The sequence below is a fragment of the Panthera leo genome, chromosome E1, assembly GCF_018350215.1.
Source record: "Panthera leo isolate Ple1 chromosome E1, P.leo_Ple1_pat1.1, whole genome shotgun sequence".
NCBI lineage: Eukaryota > Metazoa > Chordata > Mammalia > Carnivora > Felidae > Panthera > Panthera leo.
This window is the reverse complement of record NC_056692.1, coordinates 39,453,948-39,478,326: the sequence shown is the minus strand read 5'-3', so window position 1 is coordinate 39,478,326 and position 24,379 is coordinate 39,453,948. Positions and strand designations below refer to the sequence as shown.

The 24,379-nt window shown below is 42.6% G+C and overlaps 1 protein-coding gene and 1 long non-coding RNA gene across 4 annotated transcripts in view; one reads left to right on the top strand and one right to left on the bottom strand.

Moving 5' to 3' along the window:
- LOC122205813 overlaps positions 1-24,379 on the bottom strand; it is a 149,889-nt gene that overhangs the window by 14,291 nt on the left and 111,219 nt on the right. The gene's annotated exons all lie outside the window — the stretch shown is intronic.
- On the top strand, positions 867-7,834 carry KRT39 (keratin 39). Its single transcript, XM_042914387.1, has 7 exons — positions 867-1,289; positions 2,487-2,569; positions 3,257-3,413; positions 4,078-4,239; positions 4,351-4,476; positions 6,012-6,232; positions 7,582-7,834. Exons 1-7 carry the CDS (start codon positions 867-869, stop codon positions 7,832-7,834), a joined length of 1,425 nt encoding a protein of 474 aa, XP_042770321.1.

The following is a 24,379-nucleotide window of genomic DNA, read 5'->3' as shown; positions in this document are numbered from 1 at the left end:
GAGAAAGTATTCCTGAGAATGAAAAACACACACCTTTCAACAGATCATGTTTAAACAGCAAATATAAACCAACCCCAAGACAAATTGTTAGCTAATGTAATTCCACAAGCAAACACTGAGCACAAAAAAATGTCATAAAACGTGGGTTTTGGAAAACCAAAAGGTAACCAGCTTCTTTTTCAGGAAATTTATTGTTAGCAATCCAACCCTACCTGGCAAGCTGAAACAGGAATCTAGCAATCATCTTTAAAAAGGGTCTTATTTAAAACTCACATTTTAACCCATACTCACAACGTCTGAACAATGAAAATGGAAAATCAGTTGGGCAGAACAAAATAAAATACTGATTTCTGAGTTCACCAATAATTATTAGATATTAATAGTTTCCCTTTTCTAGAGAAGAAAGGAAAAGAAGGATGAACTCATTCCTGATCAAGCTTTAGGCCAGGTGGAGAGGTCAACAAGGATTTAATGAACTTCATATACTCACACTTGCTTAATAATGGATGCTGGTAGAACTGTGATGGCATTTCCTTTTGAAGATTTCATGTGAAGCTCTGTATCCAATGACAGGTAGTGGTTGTGATGGGTAATAACTTAGTAACAGCCTAAATGCACATTTTTATGAGACAAGTAACTCTTCTCAGGCAAGTAAAAAGCAGACTAATGAGATGTTCCTATGGGATTTGATATAAACAGTAGAAAGGAAAACATCCTTCCAGCCATGACCCCACCTACAGCAAAGGCTATATAAGCACTTCAAAGAGGAAATAGTCAAGGAGCTTGGAATTCAGACTTAGTCGAGGTTGCTTGAGCTTTCGATCTGGACCACAGATTTTGAAATAAACCAAAACTGGGTACACACCATGGATACCAAAGGCTGTACAACAACTATTTCTTCTTCCACGCCACACCAAAGATGCTCTAGGATTACAAATTTTAGGACCATCTTTCCCAACACCAGCTGCCAATATGGTGGTCTCAAAGCCAACAGCTGCCACCCTACTCCTTGCTTTTATCTCACACCCATCTGCTTGATTAACAACTTCGGTGCCTGTTCCCCTCTGGATGACTGCGACTGGTGTGGTGAAGGTATCAACAGTAAAGAGAAAGAGACCATGCAAATTTTGAACGAGCGCCTTGCTAACTACCTGGAGAAGGTGCGGATCTTGGAACAAGAGAACACTGAACTGGAGTGCAAAATCCAGAAGGAGTGTAACAAAGAGCTTTGTGTCGTATGTCCTGACTACAGGTCCTACTACGCTACCATTGAGGAGCTCCAGCAGAAGGTAAGATTCTTAGGAATGTGTATAATCAAGTTGTGTAATGACACTCTCCAAGCAATAGCCATGTGCTAAACCTTAATATTTGTAGTTCATTTTATGTTGGAAAAAAAAATATTTTGTAGAATAAGAAAATCTCTTGAATGAAATTGTCATCTGGAGGCAATATTCAGAGTTGTATACTTACTCATCTTCCAGAGATAGGTTCTGCTGTTATAACCAGATAGCTTCGGTCCCAAATGTGTTAACAACCTATTGCTGCCATTTCTTTCCTTTCTTTCTTTCTTTCTTTCTTTCTTTCTTTCTTTCTTTCTTTCTTTCTTTCTTTTCTTTCTTTCTCTTTCTTTCTCTTTTTCTTTGTCTTTTTTAACTTTTTAATGTTTATTTATTTCTGAGAGAGAGATAGACAGAGTGTAAGCAGGGGAGGGGCAGAGAGAGAGAGGGAGACACAGAATCCGAAGCAGGCTCCAGGCTCTGAGCTGTCAGCACAGAACCCAACGTGGGGCTCAAACCCATGAACCGCGAGATCATCACCTGAGCCGAAGTCGGATGCTTAACCGACTGAGCCACCCAGGCGCCCCAATTGCTGCCATTTCTTTAACAAAAATTAGAAACAAAAACAGGGACCTGAGAAAAAGTATTTTGTTTTAAGAAGTGCCTAAACAGTTTACTTTTTATCCAGTGTGCTACCATTACCACTCTTTTCCCCTCTTGTGCTCATTTCATCACCTCCAAATTGTTTCCACGGTTTCTTGCAACATCAAACCTGTTTCCTGATTAGAGTGATGTACTGCAGCTACACATGCCAGATTTACTCCACTTTATTTGTTCAAAAAGTGTTTACTGAGCACCCCCAACAAACACCAGACATTGCTCTGGGCTCTGGGAAAATAACAGTGAGCTAAAAAGTCCTTGCCTGCATGGTGGCTACATTCCAGAGGACGCAAATTGAGGATGGATTTTATATTTTGGCAGGAAAACATATGCAAGGTTTTTATTGGAGTAGTTTCTGCTGATTTTTTAGGAAAATAACAAAAAAAATCTGACCTTCCAAAGCCCCCCACCCAAAGCTTCCTAAGCATAGCAATGGAAAGCCTAACGGCCCCCACCCCCACCCCCTTAATCGCCACACACACAAGCCCTTGGTTTTTAAAGAAGATCCTGGTGTTTGTCTCATTTGTGTGTACAATTTCTTAATTCTAGATCTTGTGTACCAAGGCTGAGAATTCCAGACTGGTCTCACAAATTGACAACACCAAACTGGCTGCTGATGACTTGAGAGCCAAGTAAGCCCATCCAGCACTGTCATTCACGACAGAATTTACCCTGCATCTGATGCGACACACTCCCAAGAAGCGTATCCCCAAATCTGCTAACCTTCCTGCCCCATACCATGTCAGCACCAGCCCAGAAAAGACCTTCATATCCAGTAAATGACAAAGATTAATAACCACTCACATGTATACACTACCTGTAGTTTATGAACCCATCTGACTACCTGCACAGTAATTCAGGAAAACAGGTAGGGCTGCTAATATGCAATCACCTTGTTTAAAGGTGATTGATTGATTTCCATAGGAAATCAATTCCCAGAAAACTGTGGTTGCATGGGGCTCTGTTATACCCAAAGACATACACCTAGGGCAAGACACAGCTAAAATGTTGGACGCAAGTTTTCTAATTCGTAATCCATTGCACTCTCCAATTCTCCTGCATTGCCTCCAGGGGCAGGAGGAGGAAAAATTCCCTCATCTCAAAGAACAGCAATGTGGCCTCACGCTGGCAAAGCGATTAAGGGAACAGTGGTTAAGCCGTGATGTTTATCAAATGGTCTCACCTCTAAAGAGAATCAAGCCCACAACAGAAATATAATAAATGAGAGGCCCAAAGGAAAATGTGGAAGGGACTTCTGCTTGGCTCGATTTACACCATCTGCATTTTAATGCCTTTCTTTTTGTGTCTCATTTTTGCAGGTACGAAGCTGAGGTGTCCCTACGCCAGGGAGTGGAGGCAGATGCCAACGGCCTACAGCGGATCCTGAATGCCCTGAGCCTCGCCAAGGCTGACCTGGAGGCACGAGTCCAGTCTCTGAAGGAAGAGCTCCTCAGCCTTAAAAACAACCATGAAGAGGTAAGAGAAAAACCAAGAGAGTCATTACAAGCTAAGCCTCTAAAAATAGCATCCATTCCTTTGAGTTGAACTTGACAAAAGGTGTCCCCAAAGAGTAGATACTATTCTGTTTTTCAGCCCAAGAATATCTACTGCCACTACCATTGGTCCAATGGGTTTCCAATCCACTGCCTAGAACACAATCTGAAGCCTCCACTCCCCCCTCCAGATCTTCCAGACAAGGGAGCAACCCAATTTAGGGGGGAAAACCCCCCGCAGGTTTCCCATCTTTTTGTAGGCATCCCTGCACTGATTTCTGCCTCTATTGCTGTAAGTCCCTATTGGCAAAAGCCCATATTGGCATCATAGAGACTCTGGTCTCTTATTATAAACTCCACCTCCATGCTGCTTCACCATTACCCATCCTGGGAAATGATCTAAATTCCTTAAGACTCTGATCTTGCTAATTAATTCCTTCTAATGTTCCACATACTTGAACACAGAGTCACATTTGAAATAGTCTTAGGTTATTTTATAGCCTCTCAATAGTACCTATAAATCATCTATTCCTTTATTGTGAGCTACATTCAGATACCATTAAGCTAAATTATTGCTGTTAGACAAACAAGAACACAAGGGTGTCACATGGTCACCAAGTGACTTCACATTCTTTTTCTTTCCATAGGACATCAATTCCTTACAGAGCCAGCTTGGGGACAGACTCAACATTGAAGTGACCGCTGCCCCTTCTGTCGATCTAAACCGGGTTCTACAAGAAATGAGATGTCAGTATGAGTCCATCATGGAGACAAACCGCAGAGAAGTGGAACAGTGGTTCAACACACAGGTGAGGAGGGTAGAAAAGTCAAAACCGAATAGCTGACCCTGCATTTCCAGGCACCCTTCCATCAAAGTCATGTTTCCTTCATAATATGCATGGTCTTTGACTGTGTTTCAGATGGAGGGGCTGAACCAGCAGGTGGTGACCAGCTCTCAACAGCAGCAGTTCTGCCTGAAGGACATCACTGAGCTGAGACGCACCATGAATGCTCTAGAGATTGAACTGCAGGCCCAGCACCGAATGGTACCCAGGAAACTGACCAAGCCTAACACAGCAGTGATGGCAATCGCCCCTGACACCTGCATGTTGCAATGTTTCCCAAATTGTGTCCCTCAGAACAAAGGTTCCTCTGTTTGTTAAAGAGTCTATGGCCAAGAAAGGGCTTGTGGTCAGATAAGCCTGGGAAATGCTGGAGTAAACAAAGGTTAAACAGGGTAACTTCCTGCAGACCTTTAATAAGCTAATATACACTATGGATCTCCAAGGAGATACATGGCATTCAGCATTCCAAAACTTAATTGACTGTGGACCCCCTTTTTTAAGAGCATCTCATGGCAATAAGGATCCATGGAGTACACTTTGGGAAACACTACAAGAGCATTGTATTACATGCAAAACATTTTTCTAAACTATCAAATTTATAAAATAGTCTTATAAGGGAGGTGGCATAATTATTAAGCCAATTTTATAGATAAGGCTCAGGGAGATAAACTGATTTTCCCATGCCAAATCCAAGGTGAGTGCCACCTTGCCTATTTTAGGAATGGAGACACTGAGATCCTGAGGCATTAAGTAACTTGTTAAAAGTCACAAAAGAGATGAGCCTGAGCCAGAATTCAGTTCCAGAGCTGGAACCACTTCTGCTTCCATTGTACTGCCTCTGTGAAGTAGGGAATTATTTAAATGCTCTGATGTGAAGGGTATTTGGAAGACCTTGCCCCAAAGCTAGATTTGTCACCAGCTAGTCATGTGACCATGGGCAATTCACTTAACCTCTTGAACCTGTTTTCTCATCTCTGAAAACTGGGAAAACCATGTAAATAACAGGTTATTCTAACCTAAAATTGCATTATCCATGGACTTACAGGATGATGGATCAGGAAAGAATTGTAATCACCAAAGTTTCAACTCTCATGTTTTACATATAAAGGAAGGGATCCAGTGAGGGAATTGTTTTGTGGGTTTTTTTTTAATGTTAATTTTGAGAGAGAGCACAAGCAAGAGAGGGGCAAAGAGAGAGGGAGAAAGTGAATCCCATGCAGGCTCCACGCTCAGCGTGGGACATGATGCCGGGCTCCATCCCAGGGCCATGAGATCATGACCTGAGCTGAAATCAAGAAGCAGGCACTTAATCAATTGAGCCACCCAGGTGCCCTGCAAGTGAAGGAATTGTTCATGGCTTAATGCTGCTAACTTCTTCTTTAAGGTAAAAATATTCTCAGAATGAAGTGCCACGGTAACAGGTTTTTAAAGCTGGACGTTTTTGTTTGTTGGTTTGTCTCATAGGTAGGAGAGTGTCGTATGATAGGTGATTAAGAAAAAGAAAGAGAAGTGAGTACTTTAAGGAAAGCAAAAATCAATAAAGAGGATAAAAGGAAGCAAGCTTTAGCAGAGTAGATCATTTTGATTTGGGATTTCTTTGGTTAAGAAGTAATAAGAGGGCTTGGAGATTCATTAGTACCTGTCACAAAAAAAATTTTTTTTAAATGATACAGTTCACAAGAGACCAGGCTCCAATGAATCATCATTACAAATCTTAATTTCTTCCTCCATGGTAGAGAGATTCCCAGGAATGCATCCTGGCGGAGACAGAGGCCCGCTACACGGCCTTACTGGCCCAGATCCAGTGTCTGATTGATAATATGGAGGCTCAGCTGGCAGAGATCAGGTGCGCCCTAGAAAGACAGAACCAAGAATATGAGATTCTGCTGGATGTCAAGTCCCAGCTGGAGTGTGAGATTGCCACATACCGCAGCCTTCTGGAGAGTTCGGATGTCGAGTAAGTAAAATAAAAACAACTATGAGAAAATATGCTGACACACATGTGTGTACTGCCTCTAGGCAATAGGGGGCATGTGCTTTGATCTTCTTGCCAGTGGTGGGAACTTTAGGTACATGATCTCAAGCTGTGCTGTTTGGAGACCTACAATTGTAACCTAGTCCAAATTTGTGGTCTTAGCTGAGCGGAGTCATTTTGAAGAGCCAGCGCACCAGGTTAATTCCTTGTATGTTGGGTTTTAAAAAGTACAAGGGAAAACAATGGTTTCCCCAAACATTCAAACATTCCTGGTGACTTACAGATTTTCCCCCACTAGATGAACTTTCATGAAATTGAGTAGGGCGACCCTGCTCCTTTTGGAGGAACATTCTGTTCAGGCTGAAATGCCCATCTCCAGCCTCTTGTCCTTGATGCCAAGAGCAGCATGTAGATGTGTGTATTTCAGCATCTTTTTTTTTTTTTAATGGAAATTGTAATGTTTTTCAATGATAAGCTAACCAACCCATAAGGGATGGGCCTAGAGCACAAGCTCTTTGAAGCAACTCAGTCCACACTAATGCCCCAGATGCAGACTTAGTTAGAACCGTTACGGAGACTTCCTTCCCCCAAATAATCAGTGGACGCTGCTCACAGAGTTCTTATAACTGGCATGTCCACATGACACTAGCACAATGTTAACAAAAGCTAGTCCCTCTGAGGAGCTCCGACGTACCAAAGTGCCTGGAATCATCCAAAAGAGATGATGCTTCTTAAAAAGAGTTCTGTTAACTGGTCCCCATTCCAATTGTGTAAAATTTCATTTAAATACACCCAGAAGGCACCTAGAAGCTGCCCAATAAAGCATGAAAGACTCTTCCATAGATGGGTTTCAGGCCATCTGATAAGAAAAACACCTGATTAACTTTCTTTCTTCAGATAATAAGCCTCTCAACCTGTCCCTTATCACTGTTATCCTGTCAATCCTGTAAGCGCAGCTCCCATTATACCCGTTCTGGATGAAAAACTAAAGCTCAGGAGGGTTCCTTGACTTATCTTAGGTCACCAGCTGGTAAATGACAAGCTAGATTGCACCCGGGTCTTGAACCCCTGGAGTGGTGTTCTTCCACAGTGCTGTGGTATTGTCCACAATGGCAGCTTACAGAATCTAACGCTTCTAAGCCTAAGATGCTGCTTTACCATGCATCTGGTCTGATTCTTTTTCTTCCACCAATGATAGAACAAAACGAACAAATAAGCATTTGGAAATACTTGTTTTGAGTGACACCATGTTGAAACATTACCCACCGCTGTTGTTCTCCACAACCATCCTTACCTTCCCTCAATCACAGGCAAAATTCTGTTTCTTCTAGGCTTCCCTGTAACCCGTGTGTCACCACATGTGAGCCTTCCAGTAAGGCCAGCGCCATGGAATGCACAGCCCCGGCTTACAATACATCATCCTCAGCCTCCCTCGGATCACATGAGCTCTGCTGTACCTGCAGAGTACTGCCCCAAATACTGGTTAAAATCTGCACCATCACGCAGGAGATTAGGGATGGCAAAGTCATTTCTTCTCACGAGCACGTGCAGCCTTGCTTCATCCCCAGAATTGCCAAAGCCTAACAACCCAAGGTGATGAAAATGACCCTCATTCATGAAAGAGAGGCCAATACTTGCTCCTACCAAAAAGGCTTAAAAAGTCCCCAGTCCCTTAAGGTACTTAGTTTCTTAATAACAAACACAGTGGGCCCGCCTTGCTAGACAGAGTATCTTTTATTCTGACCCTTTCCTAAGCCTCTGCAATGTCAATGCCTGTCTCTCAGAGAAACGGGTAATGTGCATCCAAAGCAATGTCAACATGATAATCTGTGTCATTTCTTTGGAAGCACATTACCCATTTCTCTGAGAGACAGGCATTGGTTTATAAGTGCCCAGGAAGGTGCCCTACATTACTTGACTCCACAGGTGATGGGCAGATTTCTCTTTTGTTTACTCAGGTCTTGTTTACTTACATTCCTCATTAGAGCCAGTCAGACAAGTTCTAGGATTGTTTCGGCCATGAAGGTGAAAAGCTGTGAACTTCCCTTCTAAAATCCTTCCTTGGCCAAAGAAAGAACCCTTATATGGGAACAGCCTGAATGGGGGAAAGATCTTTAGTGTTCAGTTTCCTTGAATAGATAGATAGTCGTGAGTCCAAATCCTGTTGAACTCTGCTGTTATCCCTGCTCGCATACTTCAGTTCCACAAGGTGTTTTTGAAGATGTCTGTGTTCTCCAAAACTTTGTAACCATTAGGCTTCTCCAAATATTTTCATCAAGATTCAGGAAGGGTTGTGGAGAGTGAATCTAGAGCATTTTGAAGGAATAACGTGGATCCTTTCATTAAATGTTTGCTATTTCTCTTTCCATTCTTTAGGGAATGGGAGTTGGTTCCGACTGTTTAACAAGGGACAGGGAGCTGGAACTCTCCCATCATAACCCTGTTCTTGCCTCTCCCTGTGACTGGTGCTCATGAAAAAATAGCTTAGATTCCTCCTGCAATCCATCCATCAAAGAGAAGTGGACTTAATACCACCAACTTTGCACAATAACTTTGATTATTGAATGATTGCTGCTTGCAAGGACAACACAGTGAGAAGATACCATTTATGTACCCGCCATTACCAAAACTTATCACAGGAGGTCCCAGAGGGTTTCAGTCCATCCCTACAAAAATTATTCGATGTTTCCAGAAGATTTAGTAAATAACGACAAACCAAATACAGAATGTGGAGTCAAAAGACCTGACATCCTAAACTTGCCACTTAAGACCCAGGGCAAAGCATCTAACCTCTTTCAAATTTAATTTCCTTATTTGTTAAAGGAGGACCATGGCTACTTGACAGGTTTGTAGCGTAGATCAAAGGAAATTGTTTATGGCATGCTACTTGGTACACTGAAGAGCACTAAGCAAATGTTATTTTTATATAAGCTTTGCTTTGAACTACAGCCCTAGACTTAATTGTGTCATTATCGCACGTCAAAATTCTTTCCCTGTCAATTTAGTGATCCAGTCATGATTTTGTAATTTTAATAGTGCTCAGCTTTCAGGGATTAAAAAAAAAAAAAAAAAAAAAAAAAAAGAACAGAACAAAGTCTTCCTGTGATCAAGCCTGCAATTCTACGGCATAAATCATTTTTGAAGTCTTAGGGTTTGTATCAGATATCACTTGATGGCTGGCGCCCACGACAAAGACAAAAGTATTGTTTAACTCTGGGCTCAGCAGTCACTTCCTCCAGACAAGTAGCAACTTACACTAAGCGAGTGGAATGCAGAACTCCCAGTGATCTCTTTCCCATCAATAACTTCCCTCTCATCTGAACGCCCAGATTACCCCTGGTAGCACTTCACTGCATTCCATCTCAGACTGCAGGAGGGAAATGTGGGACGAGCATGGGGCTTGGACTCCGAAGACCTAGGAGAGAGTCTCACCCCAGTCTATGTGTATGACCTTGAGTAAAAGGGCCAGAACAACTTGGGCCCTGCAGTGCTAGAAGGACTAAGTGGAATAATAATGGTGAAGGGGTCCTATAAGCTGTACAAGGCCATGCAGAAGGGAGGTTTTGTCCCCCAATTGAAAACCAGGCATTTGTCATTTCCTTCCAAAATACCTTCTTCCTTTGTGTCTGGTTCAGTGATGGTCCCCAGTGGACCCCATAGGTACATGCGACACTAACTGGGAAGTCAGTTGGTGAGAAGTCAGAGTTGCTCAATCTGCTCTGAGTTTTGATTCCAACAGGATGCAGGGTTTAGGAACCTTGCTGGACTCAGGCTAACCTTGAGCTGATATAGCAATGCCCTTCTCAATCTATCCTAAAAATAGGATCTCTTCCTCCTACTCAGAGCAAAGTATCCCATGTACCACACTCCCAATGTTAGAAACTAGGCTGAATTAGAGATATGTGAAACTCAGAACTCTGAGGTGGATCCCAGTCCTGTAAGGCAATTATAATGCCAGTTTCCTTTTTCTAGAAGTCTTATAAAGTCCTGGTAAGACACAGTCTTACAAAGGATAGACTCCAAAGGGCAAAATGGCTTTTTGTTTGCTAGAGCCTGTGTTGGAAAGGGAAAGAGTATCAAAACCCATTTGGTGATCCATAATCTTATTTCTAAACATGGGAGGTGTAGGGAGATTGGAGCCTGCTTCGGATTCTGTGTCTCCCTCTCTCTCTCTGCCCCTCCCCTGCTCGTGCTCTGTCTCTCTGTCTCTCTCAAAAATAAAGCATTAAAAAAAATTTTTTTTAACGAACGTTCTGATAATACAAAGCATTTTAAAAGCAAATGCCACCTCCAAACAGGAGGGAGGAAGAGATTAAAATTCAGGAGAAATGGGAAGTGTCCCAGAAGAGAAGGGAAGAGCACCCATCCGTACTAGGAAGAATTTCTACGCTGAGGCGACCGGCGTCCATGACATAATGCCATGGTTAGAATCAGTGCGAGCAAGCCTGGAATGCACTGTTTCAACACTGTAATCAAATGCCTTTATAGGAAATGAATCCTCTGGCTGGTTGGCTAGCTTGAAGGATCTGGTGTGTTCATGAATGATTCACAAGCTTCGTGGGAACAACCCACGCACCCAGTTCAAATGGGAACAACCAACCCTATTTGGCAACATTGAAAATGTTTATGTAGTCAAATGATCATTTCAGGTTGAGCATTATATTTGGAGGGTTTTCTTAGATGATGCTTTTAAGCCCCAGGCCACCCCTTATATACACATAAGAAAATATGTAATATGCCGATGTTTCTAAATATTCCAGTTAAGGTGTCACCAGCAGCAAAGTTTCTGAACATGCTTTCCTGCTGCTCCCACCCCTCCCCATGGCTCACCTCCACTGTCTCCCCTCCCCTTTTCCCTCCCTCCCTCTCTCTCCTCCCTCTCTATCTGGAACAACATAAGAATCAAGATGGACATACTGGTATACCTGAAGAAAATACCTGAGATTAAAGTTTATCTTACTATTTCTAAATTTTTTTTAGTATTTATTTACTTTTGGCAGAGAGAGAGAGAGAGAGCGCGCGAGAGCGAGCATGAGTGGGGGAGGGGCAGAGAGACAGGGAGACACAGAATCTGAAGCAGGCTCCAGGCTCCGAGCTGTCAGCACAAAGCCCAGCGCGGGGCTTGAACTCACAGACAGCGAGATCATGACTGGAACCAAAGCTGGACACTCAACCAACTGAGCCACCCAGGTGCCCCTTATCTTACTATTTCTTAGAAAGAAGGCAGGTTTGTGGCTCCCTTCTTTGTGTCCTTCTATAAAGAGAAAAAAAATCAAAAAGGCCTTTGTTTCTAAGCCAGGGGCAAAACCCTCTGCTTTATAGCTCATTGTGGTGGCCCAGTGGGTCCAGCAGGTACTTAAGATTTATTCTGGAGAGAACTGGACCTACCTACTTGATATCTGTGGCCCTGAGACGAGCAACATAACTCTACTAAACCAGAAGACCTACAGAGACCACACTTCGGGCTGAATTTCTCCAAATCCACATTGTTGGTTATAAAGAGCTGCCTATCTCCAACTTGTATGATAGAAAGGTCTCTCTGCACATGTTTGTCAGCTCATGTACCGCTGACCCATCAGATGAAAATAACTGTGCCCTCCTCCATTGCTGCCACCATCCAAAAGACCACCTTCCCTGATCCCTGGCATAGTTTTGTGGGTGCAGAGAGAAGTCTCACAGTAGAAGGCACATAAAAATTATAGCCCATTTAAGAGAACTCTGTAACTTGAGGGAGAAAAGGAGACCGGGGTAAAAATTCAGAACAAGTGATCCCTACTAAGCCATTAGAAAAAGCTGAAAGAGAACACTGCCATTTCAGGTCCAGAAGCAGAATCACATGTTGATTTAGAACAGATGCCTGACCCCAGACCAGTTGGGTCTGATTCTCAGCCCTGCCACCTACTGTGAGACCTTGGGCAAGTTACTTAACCTATGTATCTCCACTTCCTCATCTTTAAACTGGGGCTATTAATAGCGTCTACCTCCTAGGGTTGAGATGACCGCATTAATGAATGCATGCAAAGCTCTTAAGCATGCCTGGCACCCAATAACGTGGGGAGTATGATTTCACCATCCTGCTTTAAGACACCTACATTCAACTGGCAAAACCACCACACTCGGGCTAATGAAATATTTCACTGGAGCTGACAGTGACATTGTCAAGCAAAGCCATCCTGACAACTTAAAGAAAGCACCAGATTAAGGATGGAATCTTTCTTTTTTTATTTTACTATTTACTTAAAAAAATTTTTTTTAACGTTTATTTAATTTTGAAAGAGAGAGAGAGAGAGGGAGACACAGAACCTGAAGCAGGCTTCAGGCTCTGAGCTGTCAGCACAGAGCCCAACGCGGAGCTCGAACCCACGAAATGCAAGATCATGACCTGAGTCTATCTATTTTTTAAGTAAAAATTGGAGGGGTGCCTGCATGGCTCAGTCGGTTAAGCATCCGACTTTGGCTCAGGTAATGATCTCACAGTCAGTGGGTTCAAGCCCCAAGTCGGGCTCTGTGCTGACAGCTCAGAGCCTAGAACCTGCTTTGGATTCTCTGTCTCCCTCTCTCTCCCTCCCTCACTCATGCTCTCTCTCTCTCAAAAATAAATAAACATTTAAAAAAATTTTAAGTAAAAATTGTATCTACTGAAAACATTTTGATATACATCTACATAGTGAAATGATTACCACATGCGGGTCCAACTCTTCTATTTTCTGGAATGTTCTGGTACTCAGTTGGAAAGGATCTCCCCATACTATATCAACCTTCTCACTCTGTGGCAGCCAACAGGAAGAAGGTGGCCCAGGAGGCGGAGGGAGAACAGCCTTATAAGCAGAATCACTTTTGTGGAGATCAGAAATGACAGGGGAGACCACACAGGACTGGGGTCCTTCTCTGAGAACAGATCCTGTTGCCCTTATCTCTGTTTGTCCCGATGTTCCCTGGGTTCAGTAATGGACTCAACAGAGAAAGCAGCAGGGGGGCTCCAACAAAACCTGTCACAGTTAACCAAGAACAACCAACACATAAAGTGCTGAGATACGTGCAGAATTCATAACATGTCCTACAGTCAACAAGGAGAAAGAGTAAGGCTTCTTTCAGCCAACTAAACATCAGTTGAATATTATGCCCGACGTTGTGCTAAGTGCTTCACCTGAGTTACCTCACTCAGTCCTCACAACAACCTCACGATGCTATTATTATCCACACTTCACAAAATCGGGGCTTACAGAAGTTAACCAACTTGCTCAGCACTATGCTGATGTTATGCTCAGCATAACGGTCAAGTTAAAATCGGAACAAATTCATGTCTTCCACACTCCAAATACCCTGGTTTTAAATCATTCAAATTTGACAATATATCCGTAGCCCAATCAAAGACACAAATAGTTAAAGAAATATTTGTCATGGAGTTCTGAAGAAGGCGAGTCCTAAAAGCAACTTGACAGAGTTTGCATCTAGCCCAATCCAGGAAGGAGTAAGGCTGCACTCGACCACATTAGTGCAATGGACAGTCGGGGCACGTTCCTCAGGCCTTAAGATCCCACATTTCTCTTCTGGCCCCATTTTTTACCAACCAAATTCCATATCACAGCCTGGTTTCTCTAATACCCAGACACCACACAGAAGGTGCTCCAGTTTGCAGATGGGAATTTCATGCTTGCAGAACAGACCATCTCTTGATGTTAAATTAAAAAGTTTGCATTCTGGCTCATTCATCTGGCACCTAGGAATTAGGTTACTGTGAGTCGGCTCCTGAGAATCTCTTTGGTTCTGGTGCACTAACAAAATGATGCTTCTGAACTTACCAGCCTAAGAAGAGTCTAAGACAAAGGGAGTGTCACCCCATGAAGCTCTGCCTCAGAGACCAGGCAGCCTGACCGGATGGCATTCCCGTCTCATCTCATTCTACACACAGTGGTTAGGTGGTTGAGTTCATGGGAAGTTTCCTGTTTGAGGTCTGGCATGGAATGGCTCAGCTCTACCGGACATAAAACCAAGAGGTCTTGATTTAGAGAAGCATCAGGAAACTGTAGATCTCATTTCTAACCCTGTTCCTAGTCAGGGTGAGCTCAAGGTTGAAATGATGGCTGCCAGCTATTCATATTTCCCACAGATGAGCCGTAGCTTCAACATCAATCATGGGTTGCAGAAGCCACAGGGGACTTTCTGTTTGTGACCCTAAGATTAACAGGATATAGGGTGACAGGATAGGATATCAAAAGTCCCCCCCTGAGTCCCTTTTAACACAGGCTACAAATTGTTGGGGGGGGGGGGGTAGTAATCAGAAGTGAAATCAAATGTACTAGGTTTAGATGAGGTTTAGATCTAGGTTTAGTAAAAGGAGAAGATGCTATGTTTGGCAAATTCGGGGGAGGCACCGGGAGACACAGACAAAATAAGAAGGGAAGAAAGAGGTAAATATGCATGCTTGTGTGGCCGCAGAGGGAGATGAGCCAAGAAGAGGTCATTCGCAGCGCCCCCAAACAGAACAGAATGTTCAGTGGGAGTGGGTCACAGGCATCGTGTCCAGCGCCCCAGCTACAGCACCACCCCCTCGTATTAATGACACGAAGCCAACACAGTAAACAGCGATTAGTGATACACAAACCTGTGGTTCAGGTACTCTATCCGAGAGAAGGTCCACACAGGAGTTCAGGGGCTATGGCCGGAGGAGGGGATCGGAGGGGAGACAGCCTTGGGTTGCAAATGAAGAACAGATATTCACATCCATCCCAATTCTGGTACCCATGTATGCCCTGGCTCTTCAAGAGAAGCCCTGATTTTTTGTAGTTTTATGCTTTTCAATAAAAATCATTTGTGAAGTGTTTCAGCAGAGATGTGGTTTCAATTCTTTTAATTTTGTGAGATGTATAATAGAAATCAACTTGCAAAGTAAAAATCCGCCTGTAAGTTGGATAATGCAGAGTTCGTGAAATAGAGTCACCACAACCATCTTGGCTATTGTGCCAATAAGTACAAATCCATATGATACATGGGAAAATATATGTTTTATAAATGACATGTTAAATGTTCTACTCACCTTCAATTTAATCTTTGGCAAAAATCCGTCACTAGAGTTCCTATTTGTATTTCTCTCTCTCTTTCTCTTTCTCTCTCTCTCTTTCTCTCTCTCTCTCTCTCTCTCTCGCTCACACACACACACACACTTGCTATATTAATCTGCTATTCCCACTGTAACAAATGAGCACAAATTGGCTCAAAACAACACAAATTTATTACCTTATTTCAGAAGTCTGACACGGCCCCACTGAGCTAAAACAAGCTGTTGGCAGAACCCTGTTCTTCACTGAAGGTCCTAGAGGACAACCTGTTTCCTTGTCTCTTCCAGCCTCCCACATTCCTTGGCGTGTGTCTCCCTCCTGCCTTCGAAGCCAGCAACTTCATCGCTCAGGCTCTGCCTTTACCACATTCCTTCCCCAATGCTGACTCTCTTCTACCTCCCTCTTCCACCTGTAAAGACACAGCCCCACCTGAATATTTCAAGATAATCTCCCCACTTTAAGGCCAGCTTATTAGCAACCTTAACTCTGTCTACAACGTTAACTCCCCTTTGCCATGTAGCATAACAGAGTCATAGGGTTCTAGGTATTAGGAGACGAACATACTGGGGGTGGGGGGGAGGGTGTTATTCTGCCTGCCACACTCTCCTACATCTAAACCAAAGGGAAAGCAGAGAGAGAGAGGTCTCATATATTACCTCCATAAAACACCAACACCCAGAGTAGAACTTGATGCATACGGTAACAACGTCCTGAGTGTTTAAATCCATGAACGAATCAAGTTTCCGTGTTGTGCTTCAAGCCTCAGGCAACACAAGTGATGTTAAGATAGTATATATTCAGGATTCTAGCTTAACTAATGGTTTGAAGATGTAAACATGCTCCATAGCCTTCCGGGGGTCACCTTTTTATAGCAACAATAACAACAATTAACATTTGCTGAGTACTTCTCAATGTGCCAGACAAAGTGTTCATGTTCTCTGTGTGCATTTCCTGCACACCCACTCATTTTTGAGGAACCTCAGGCAAGAGACATTCATAACTTACCAGAGTCGCATGGATAGTTAGCGTCAGAGCCAGGATTCAAACCCAGAACTGTGTGACTTCAGACCCTGCACTTTTAACCATCATGCAACACTGCCTCTTCTTTTTTTATCCAACATATATTTTGCAAGAATTTATTTCCTAATTGACTGTTATGATTTCAGTATGAAAGAAAAAGGACAACTAGCTGGAATGATACTGTCCCTCCTGGCCAATCTGGCCACTCTCCCCGACCTCTCCTCTCACTCTGGGAGACAGTGGAGTGAACAAAGGGGGAAAGAGAAAGGGTCATGGTCCAGGTGGGGAATGAGGAAGGCAGAGATGGAAGGAAAGAATGGGAGTGAGATCTAGCAAAAGGTGTTTGGGGATGTTTTTCACTTGCTCAAAGGAAATAGGACAAATTCAAGCCTTCTTAGGGAAGAACTAGAAGATGGGTTCACTGTGCTTCATGCTACTTTAAACCCCAGTTATTATAACACAATATAATATACAGAATCCTCTGGTAACTTCCTCAGAGTGGAAATAGCATATATCCTAAAATATAAATATCTGTAAACAGATAACATAGTAGGAGTAAGAATAAAATATACCAAACAAAGAAATTGGGATATAATATATTGAAAAGTGAGAACTTATTTTTTTAATATTTTTTTAATGTTTACTCATTTTTGAGAGAGAGAGAGAGAGAGAGAGAGAGTGCAAGCAGGGCAGGAGCAGAGAGAGAGGCAGACACAGAATCTGAAGCAGGCTCCAGGCTCTGAGCTGTGAGCACAGAGCCTGATGCAGGGCTTGAACCCACTAACCATGAGATCATGACCTGAGCCGAAGTCAGACATCTAACCAACTGAGCCACCCAGGTGCCCTGAAAAGGAAGAATTTAAGACACCAAGGATACTAAAATAAATTTACAAGTTTAAAGCAATCTATTAAAAATATATATATAACTTCCCAGCAAACTATAGCCAAAGCCAGAGCATAGAATGATATCAGCTTATTTTACTTGACCAAAATAGACTATTCTAATACATACACACACACACACACACACACACACACACACACACACACACACATACTTTAGTAATAGCACCACTGAGCACATTTTATGTGCAATGCATGAATTATCTAATTTAATTCCCACAATAACCCCTTATCCATCAAGGTGAGTATTAATCTCAGTTCACATTTGAGGAAATTGAGGCCTGAGGGGTTGGGCAGCAGATGGCAGAATCAAAATCTGAACTTAAAGCTAGTAACTAGAACATTCATCAGCATGAATGTAGACTGACCTTTACATGGACTGTGCCTATAAAACGTCAACTCTTGCAATTAACGTTTATTTCTGAGTTCATCAGGGGACAGAGGTATGCCTATTAGGCTAGGCTTTTTTATGTAGCCCTTGTGACCTCCTGACAACTTCATTGGTCTCCTCTGTCTCAAGACCTGTGGGATCGTGGCTGAAGGGCAGACAAGTAGTGTTTACAATCATCACTTCTCTCTACCCTCAACTATGCACTGAAGTTTACAGATTACACAGGTCATATACATATATTACATGACAATTACATAGCTCATCTATGGAGGCTGCACACAGATAGCATAGTATGTGTGTGTACATAGCATGCAGATTACATCGTTTCTGTATGTGCATTGCATATAAATTACATAGTTCATGTATGTATGTTACATAGAGATTATACAGCTTATGTATGTACATTAATTCATTCACTCCCAGCAACAGCCCTATTAATTACAGGAGGATTGTTAGTCCCATTTTAATGATAAGAAAATTGAGACCAAGAGGTTAAGATTGCCCAGTGTGTTTAACCCCCAAGCCAAAGCCCCTTCCACTAATCCAAACTGTAACGAAGACATAAGAAAGATACAGCATTGGGGCGCCTGGGTGGCTCAGTTGGTTAAGCAACCAACTTCGCTTCAGGTCATGATCTCACGGTTCATGGGTTCAAGTCTCGTGTCAGGCTCTGTTCTGACAGCTCAGAGCCTGAAGCCTGCTTCAGATTCTGTGTCTCCCCCTCTCTCTGCTCCTCCCTGGCTCACATTCTATCTCTCTCTCAAAAAATAAGCAAACATTAAAAACTTTAAAAAGATAAAGAAAGAAAGAAGGAAAGAAAGAAAGAAAGAAAGAAAGAAAAAGAAAAAGGGAAAGAAAGATACAGAATCATCAGGATAATTTTTAAACGGGGCAGGGAATTCTCTGAAACAAGAAGCATAGAAAAAGCAATCATTCCTAACCAAAAGAAAGGAGAGAGTGGGGGAAGAATAAATCCAGTTTTCCCAAACCAAAGACAAGCAGGAAAATAGGTAAGGAGAACGTCACCCACAAACATAAAAAGGAGCAACCTAGAAATAAATCTGCAAAGATACTGTAAACACAGAGGAAGTCACAGTAAATACAAGCATGAAATTTGAAGCCAGTGGTTAAGAAGGGGATGGGCTCCAGGGGCCTGGTGCCACCAACACTGGACAACCTCGGGCAAGTCTATCTCCTTTTATTGTGTAAATTCTTTCATCTGTAAGGGAGAGTCCACCCAAGTAGTTACTTGTCCATAAAACAGGTTAAGAGCCTTGAAAAAAGAATCCTTTTAGCCAACTATACAATTAGTCTAATTCCTGTCTAAAAGCAGACCGATTAGAATGTGTATCAAACATGTACTAAGACAGCATACTCAACACTGTGTTTATGATATAAGCCTGTAGAAAAGATCAATGTAGCACATATATACTATGGATGCCATGACAATAAATAATAAGTTGAATTTTATTACATCTTCTTTTTCTTTGTTTTAATGTTTTTGTTTGTTTGTTTGTTTTGAGAGAGAGTGCAAGTGCAGAAGGGGCAGAGAGAGGGAGACAAGATCTGAAGCAGGCTCCATGCTGACAGCAGAGAGCCCGATGTGAGGCTCAAACTCACTAACTGTGAGATCCTGACCTGAGCCAAAATCAGATGCTTAACCAACTGAACCACCCAGGTGCCCCGACGTCTTTGTCATGGCAGAAAATCTAATTAACGCTATACTACTCTTCAAATATCCTTGCATATTTCACCAAATCATTCTCCTACAAAAAATAATAAGTGAACCACCATCATCACTCTTCTGGGTAGGTGCAGGAGCCTCCCAGCTGCCCCCCACACGCTTACTTGTGCTCTCATGCATTTTCTGCAAGGCAGCCAGGGTTATCTTCTCAAAGCACAAATGTAATCATGGCACGGCATTCCCCTGTTTAAAATCTTTCTGTAGAAAATTCTGACATTTGGGGCACCTGGGTGGCTCAGTCGGTTGAGCATCCGACTTCAGCTCAGGTCATGATCTTGCGGTCCATGAGTTCGAGCCCTGTGTCGGGCTCTGTGCTGACGGCTCGGAGCCTGGAGCCTGCTTCAGATTCTGTGTCTCCCTCTCTCTCTGCCCCTCCCCACTCATGCTCTATCTCTCTCTGTCTCAAAAATAAATAAACATTAAAATTTTTTTAATTCTCTCAATAAAATTAAAAAAAAAAGAAAACTCTGATGTTTAAGATCAAAATACTCAGGAAGTCCGGGACTTCCTGTGTGTATCCCCAGCTTTATCCCATCATCCTCTGTTGCTCTCTCTGTCCCATCACTTAGAGTAGGTATTCAATAAATATTTGTTGAAGGAATGGATGAATGAATGGATAAATGAATAAAAAAATGAATACATTAGGAATTTTTTTAATGTTTATTTTTAAGGGGGGGTGCAGAGAGAGAGGAAGACACAGAATCTGAAGCAGGTTCCCGGCTCTGAGCTGTCAGCACAGAGCCCGACTCAGGGCTTGAACTCATGAACCGAGAGATAGTGACCTGAGCCAAAGTCGGCCACTTAACCGACTGAGCCACCCAGGTGCCCCCCAGTATTTTTTTAATAGGAAGCAACATTTTGGCGAGCCAAACAAATAAGTGGTTGGATTTCAGGCACCAACAACTATCAAGTGGAAAAGAATTCTGGAGGGCAAGGACCTTCCCACAGCCCTCCATACACTGACCCGGCCACAACACGAACCACCCTGGACTCAAGGTAAAAGCTACCAGGACAGACTTCAGCAAACTGCGTGAGATGATGTCTCAGCAAACCAACACTGCACTTGCTCGAAATGTCTCCTTAAATGGCAGAAGAAAGGAACGTCCCAAGAGCACTGAAGCTAATGTTCAGGTTAATTCAAGGATTATCAGTGACAACAACCTTTGTATAAGGGATTTGTTGACCTATCAAGTTGGGCAGATTAAGATGATAAAAAGGAGAAAAAAGAAGAGATGAAACCATTTCAGTCTTGCACTAGTGCTCCCCACCCACTACGGGATCTGTTTGTCTTCTGGAGCCTCAAATGAACAAAAATCACCTCAACAGAGCTGGTGGCGTGCCAGAGGTAGTGTAAAAGGACTTGGGGATCTTTCTAAAGCCAGGCTTACACCGGATTGCCCTGGCACTCCTCTCAAAGAAGCTATCTGGCTGGAACATCTCTTCCCTTCTCAGAAAGATTTGGTGGCAGCTGTTAAAGGAAACTGGGAACAGGGAGGGGATGGGCCTCCTTTTTTGAAGGTGACGGTGATGATACATGAGACTCACCTCCCAGTATCATGGGATAGGCCGACCCATTCTCCCCAAGCTCCACAATGAGGTACTCAGTGACAAATGTGTCACTCAAATGAGGATGACTTCATTGCTATCAGGTGAAAAGATCCTGACAACCAGGTACATGTGGGTTTCTCTGGTGGTGATAATGCTAACCTACCACGGCTCCCTGAGATCTGGCAACTTTGAGTTCAACGTATAAATGGGTAAATAAAGATCAGTAACTGCTCCTAAGCACCCCAAAACAGATCCTCACATAATAGGCTGTGTCACTGGCAGAGTACTGGCTTTGCAAAAAACAAAACAAAACCAAACCCCAAACCCCCGATCCATGAAAGATGTTTGAAGGCAGGAACTGTGTCTTATCAGTCTAGTCCAGAGCACTTCTAAAGTAAACTCTCCGTAAAATAAATAATTAAGTGAATTAAATTAGAGGAATTTAACCCTAATTATTTGTGGCTATGGACTTTAACCAGCAGTGGAATCAGAGGCAAAATGCATAGTTTTAAGGGTAGAAGAAAAAAGGAACAGAAACATTTTAACCATACCTCGCTATTTGTAAATGAACACGTGCATCTATCAACATCCCACAACTGCAAAAAATTCAGTGAATCTGAAGCATCATCTTTATGGTTTTAAAAAATAATAATAAAGTAGGACACCTGGGTGGCTCAGTCGGTTGAGCATCCTACTTCAGGTCATGATCTCATGGTTCATAGGTTTGAGCCCTGCATCAGGCACAGAGCCTGCTTTGGACCCTCTGTCCATGTCTCTCTCTGTCCCTCCCCTGCTCTCATGTGCTCGCTCTCTCTCTCAAAAATAAACATTAAAAAATAAAAAATAATAATAAAGTAGAGAGAATCAGGAGCTCTGCAACAATATCATGGAATCCTTCTGTTAGTCCTAGCCCTGCCATTAACTGGCCATGGGCCCTTGCCCAAAGTACCTACCTTCTTTAGTTTCCTGTCTATAAAGTGATGGGTATGACAGAGGCGATACACGTGGTTCATTTCGAAGTCCACTGTTGCATTGCTATTACACGTGAAAATCCTACACATCTTACTGGTAACTAAAGGCCAAGGAAAGAATGAGCCTTTAGAGCTTTACACCACTGGATTCTGACTTTTTCTATTCATATGCTCCTTTGACAAGCTAATGAAAGCTTAACTTCCTCTCAGAATAGTGAACATACGAATATGCAAAGACAATTCTGCACCGTTTCAGAGATTTTACTAACTTCCTGAAGCCTGTCCACTGAGTTCCACGTGAAAAACTCTCAGTCTGAAAGGAGGCACGGTCTCATTTTTTCTCTTGGGGAAATACTCACCTGGAATACAGAAGCTGCACGACCTTAAGCATCGATGGTCAAGCAAGGCCAAAGATATTTTGTTACAGCATGAACAAGAGGAGAACACAACACTCCCTAGGAAGTATTCTTGCCAAAAATGTCAGACAGGAATCTCATGAAGCCTTCAGATCCAACTACTATCTTACAAGGAATATAGGGGTCAGGGAAACATGTTAAAAAATACCATGGGGAGGCAATCAGTAAAATCTGATTTTACTGGGAAAACTCTACAGGATTTGTCTTTCCTTGGCGGCCATTCTTTCTGACGCCATGACCTGGGACCTCTTGTTCCCTCTCAACCATGAGAGTCCCTTAAGGATCGATTCCATGGGAGAGCTCATGTTTTCTAACCACACCTGGCCACCATCACCTTCCTTTCTCTTCTCATTTGTATCTCACGTAGTCTATTCCACCCAATCCACTATTGCTCTATCTTCTTCCCAAGACCAAGGTTAACAAACTCTTATGGAGGGCCTGCCACAGCCTTCTGGAAACTGGAAACAGTATTCACGACTTAAAGGTGAGTTAGCCAGAGCCTGGGCCTTTAAGCGTCCTTACAATTATGTGCTGGGGTAACTAGGCAGTCGCTTAATGTGCAGTATATGCATTCCCCACTCTTGCTCTCTCTCTCAAAAAAAATATTTTTTTTAAAAAAGAAGGCAATTAGCCTTTATCCCTTGAGTTCTTTAAAAAAAATAGCTTAAAAATAAGTGCAGCAATTTGCAGTTGACATACCTAAAATCAGAAAGCTGCAAAAAAAAAAAAAAAAAAAAAAAAAAAAAAAATCTATTCTTGCCCTTCTTTCCAGCTCTGTGATTCCACAAATTTACAGGTCATTTTACTCTCCTTAAAAATTGTAAAATTAAAAGAATATGATGAAAGTCTAAAAATCCGATAGAAAACATGTAACTAAAGTGAATCCATTTCAGCTTCTTATTTGTTAACTAAATTTTTTAAAGTAAACTCTTCTAAAATAGAATAAATTGTATGGGCTCATTTTCCTAAAGTTATTCTTGCCATCCATAGGTCTACCAATATACACAGATAGAGAGTATCTGAAATAATATTCACCAATTTACCAATGGCTGACTGTGTGGTAGAATTAGGCAGTTTCTAAAAATATTTTTTCTTATACTTTCTTGTATTACTTCAAAATTTTTTATACTAAGCATGTATCATTTTTACCAAACAGGCAACCAACCAATAATTTTTAAAAATCCACCATTTCTTTTAAAATCCAATGGAGCACCACAGATTGGAAGTTATAAGGAAAATCTTCACACGATGGTTCTAGAAGAGATGACTTCTCTCCAGTCTTCTCAAATGGCACCACCAATTTTTCCCTACCCTGGTCCTGCTACAACACCAGAAGTATTTTGCTCGAGGTTAACTCCCATAAATCCCAACTCCCACACACTGGTGTAAAATGACGCATGGGCGAAATCCACGGGGCTAAGAGGTCACTGCCACTTCAGACATGCCTACAAAGTACGGAAAAAGGATCATTCCCATCACCAACCACTGAGAGGGAGTTTCAGGAGGCGGTGCGCAGCCTGGCTCTTGCACAACCTACAGATGGATGTTCTCCTCTGTGAGGCTGGGTCCATGTGAACACAATCCAGAGGTGACCTGAACCTTGAGTCAAAACAGATGATCAGGCATCACCCAGGTCCATCAGAACACTGCTCACCACCACACATTCAAACAAGTTCCTCATTTGCTCTATTTTTATCTCATCTCCCTTTTGTCTCTTTCTTGTGTTCAGACGTTAGTGACCATAGAACACTTTAAAAGAGCACTCTCTCTAAGCACCCCCAAAGCTTTCTTTTAGTCTTTTTTTTTTGTTTTACTGTTTATTTATTGTGAGAGACAGGGAGAGACAGAGACAGAGTGTGAGCAGGGGAGGGGCAGAGAGAGAGAGAAGGAGATACAGAATCAGAAGCAGGCTCCAGGCTCTAAGCTGTCAGCACAGAGCCTGACTCAGGGCTCAGATCCATGAACCGTGAGATCATGACCTGAACCGAAGTCAGATGCTTAACCCCTGAGCCACCCAGGTGCCACTTTCCTTTAGTCTTGGAAATTCCAGAGGAATTTTGCAAGGTTTTGTTGCCAG

Coding starts and splice junctions, on each gene's coding strand:
- KRT39 (XM_042914387.1), top strand. CDS start 867: ATGGATACCAAAGGCTGTACAACAACTATTTCTTCTTCCACGCCACAC. Junction 2,570..3,256: donor GCTGATGACTTGAGAGCCAA/GTAAGCCCATCC, acceptor TCATTTTTGCAG/GTACGAAGCTGAGGTGTCCC. Junction 4,240..4,350: donor AACAGTGGTTCAACACACAG/GTGAGGAGGGTA, acceptor ACTGTGTTTCAG/ATGGAGGGGCTGAACCAGCA.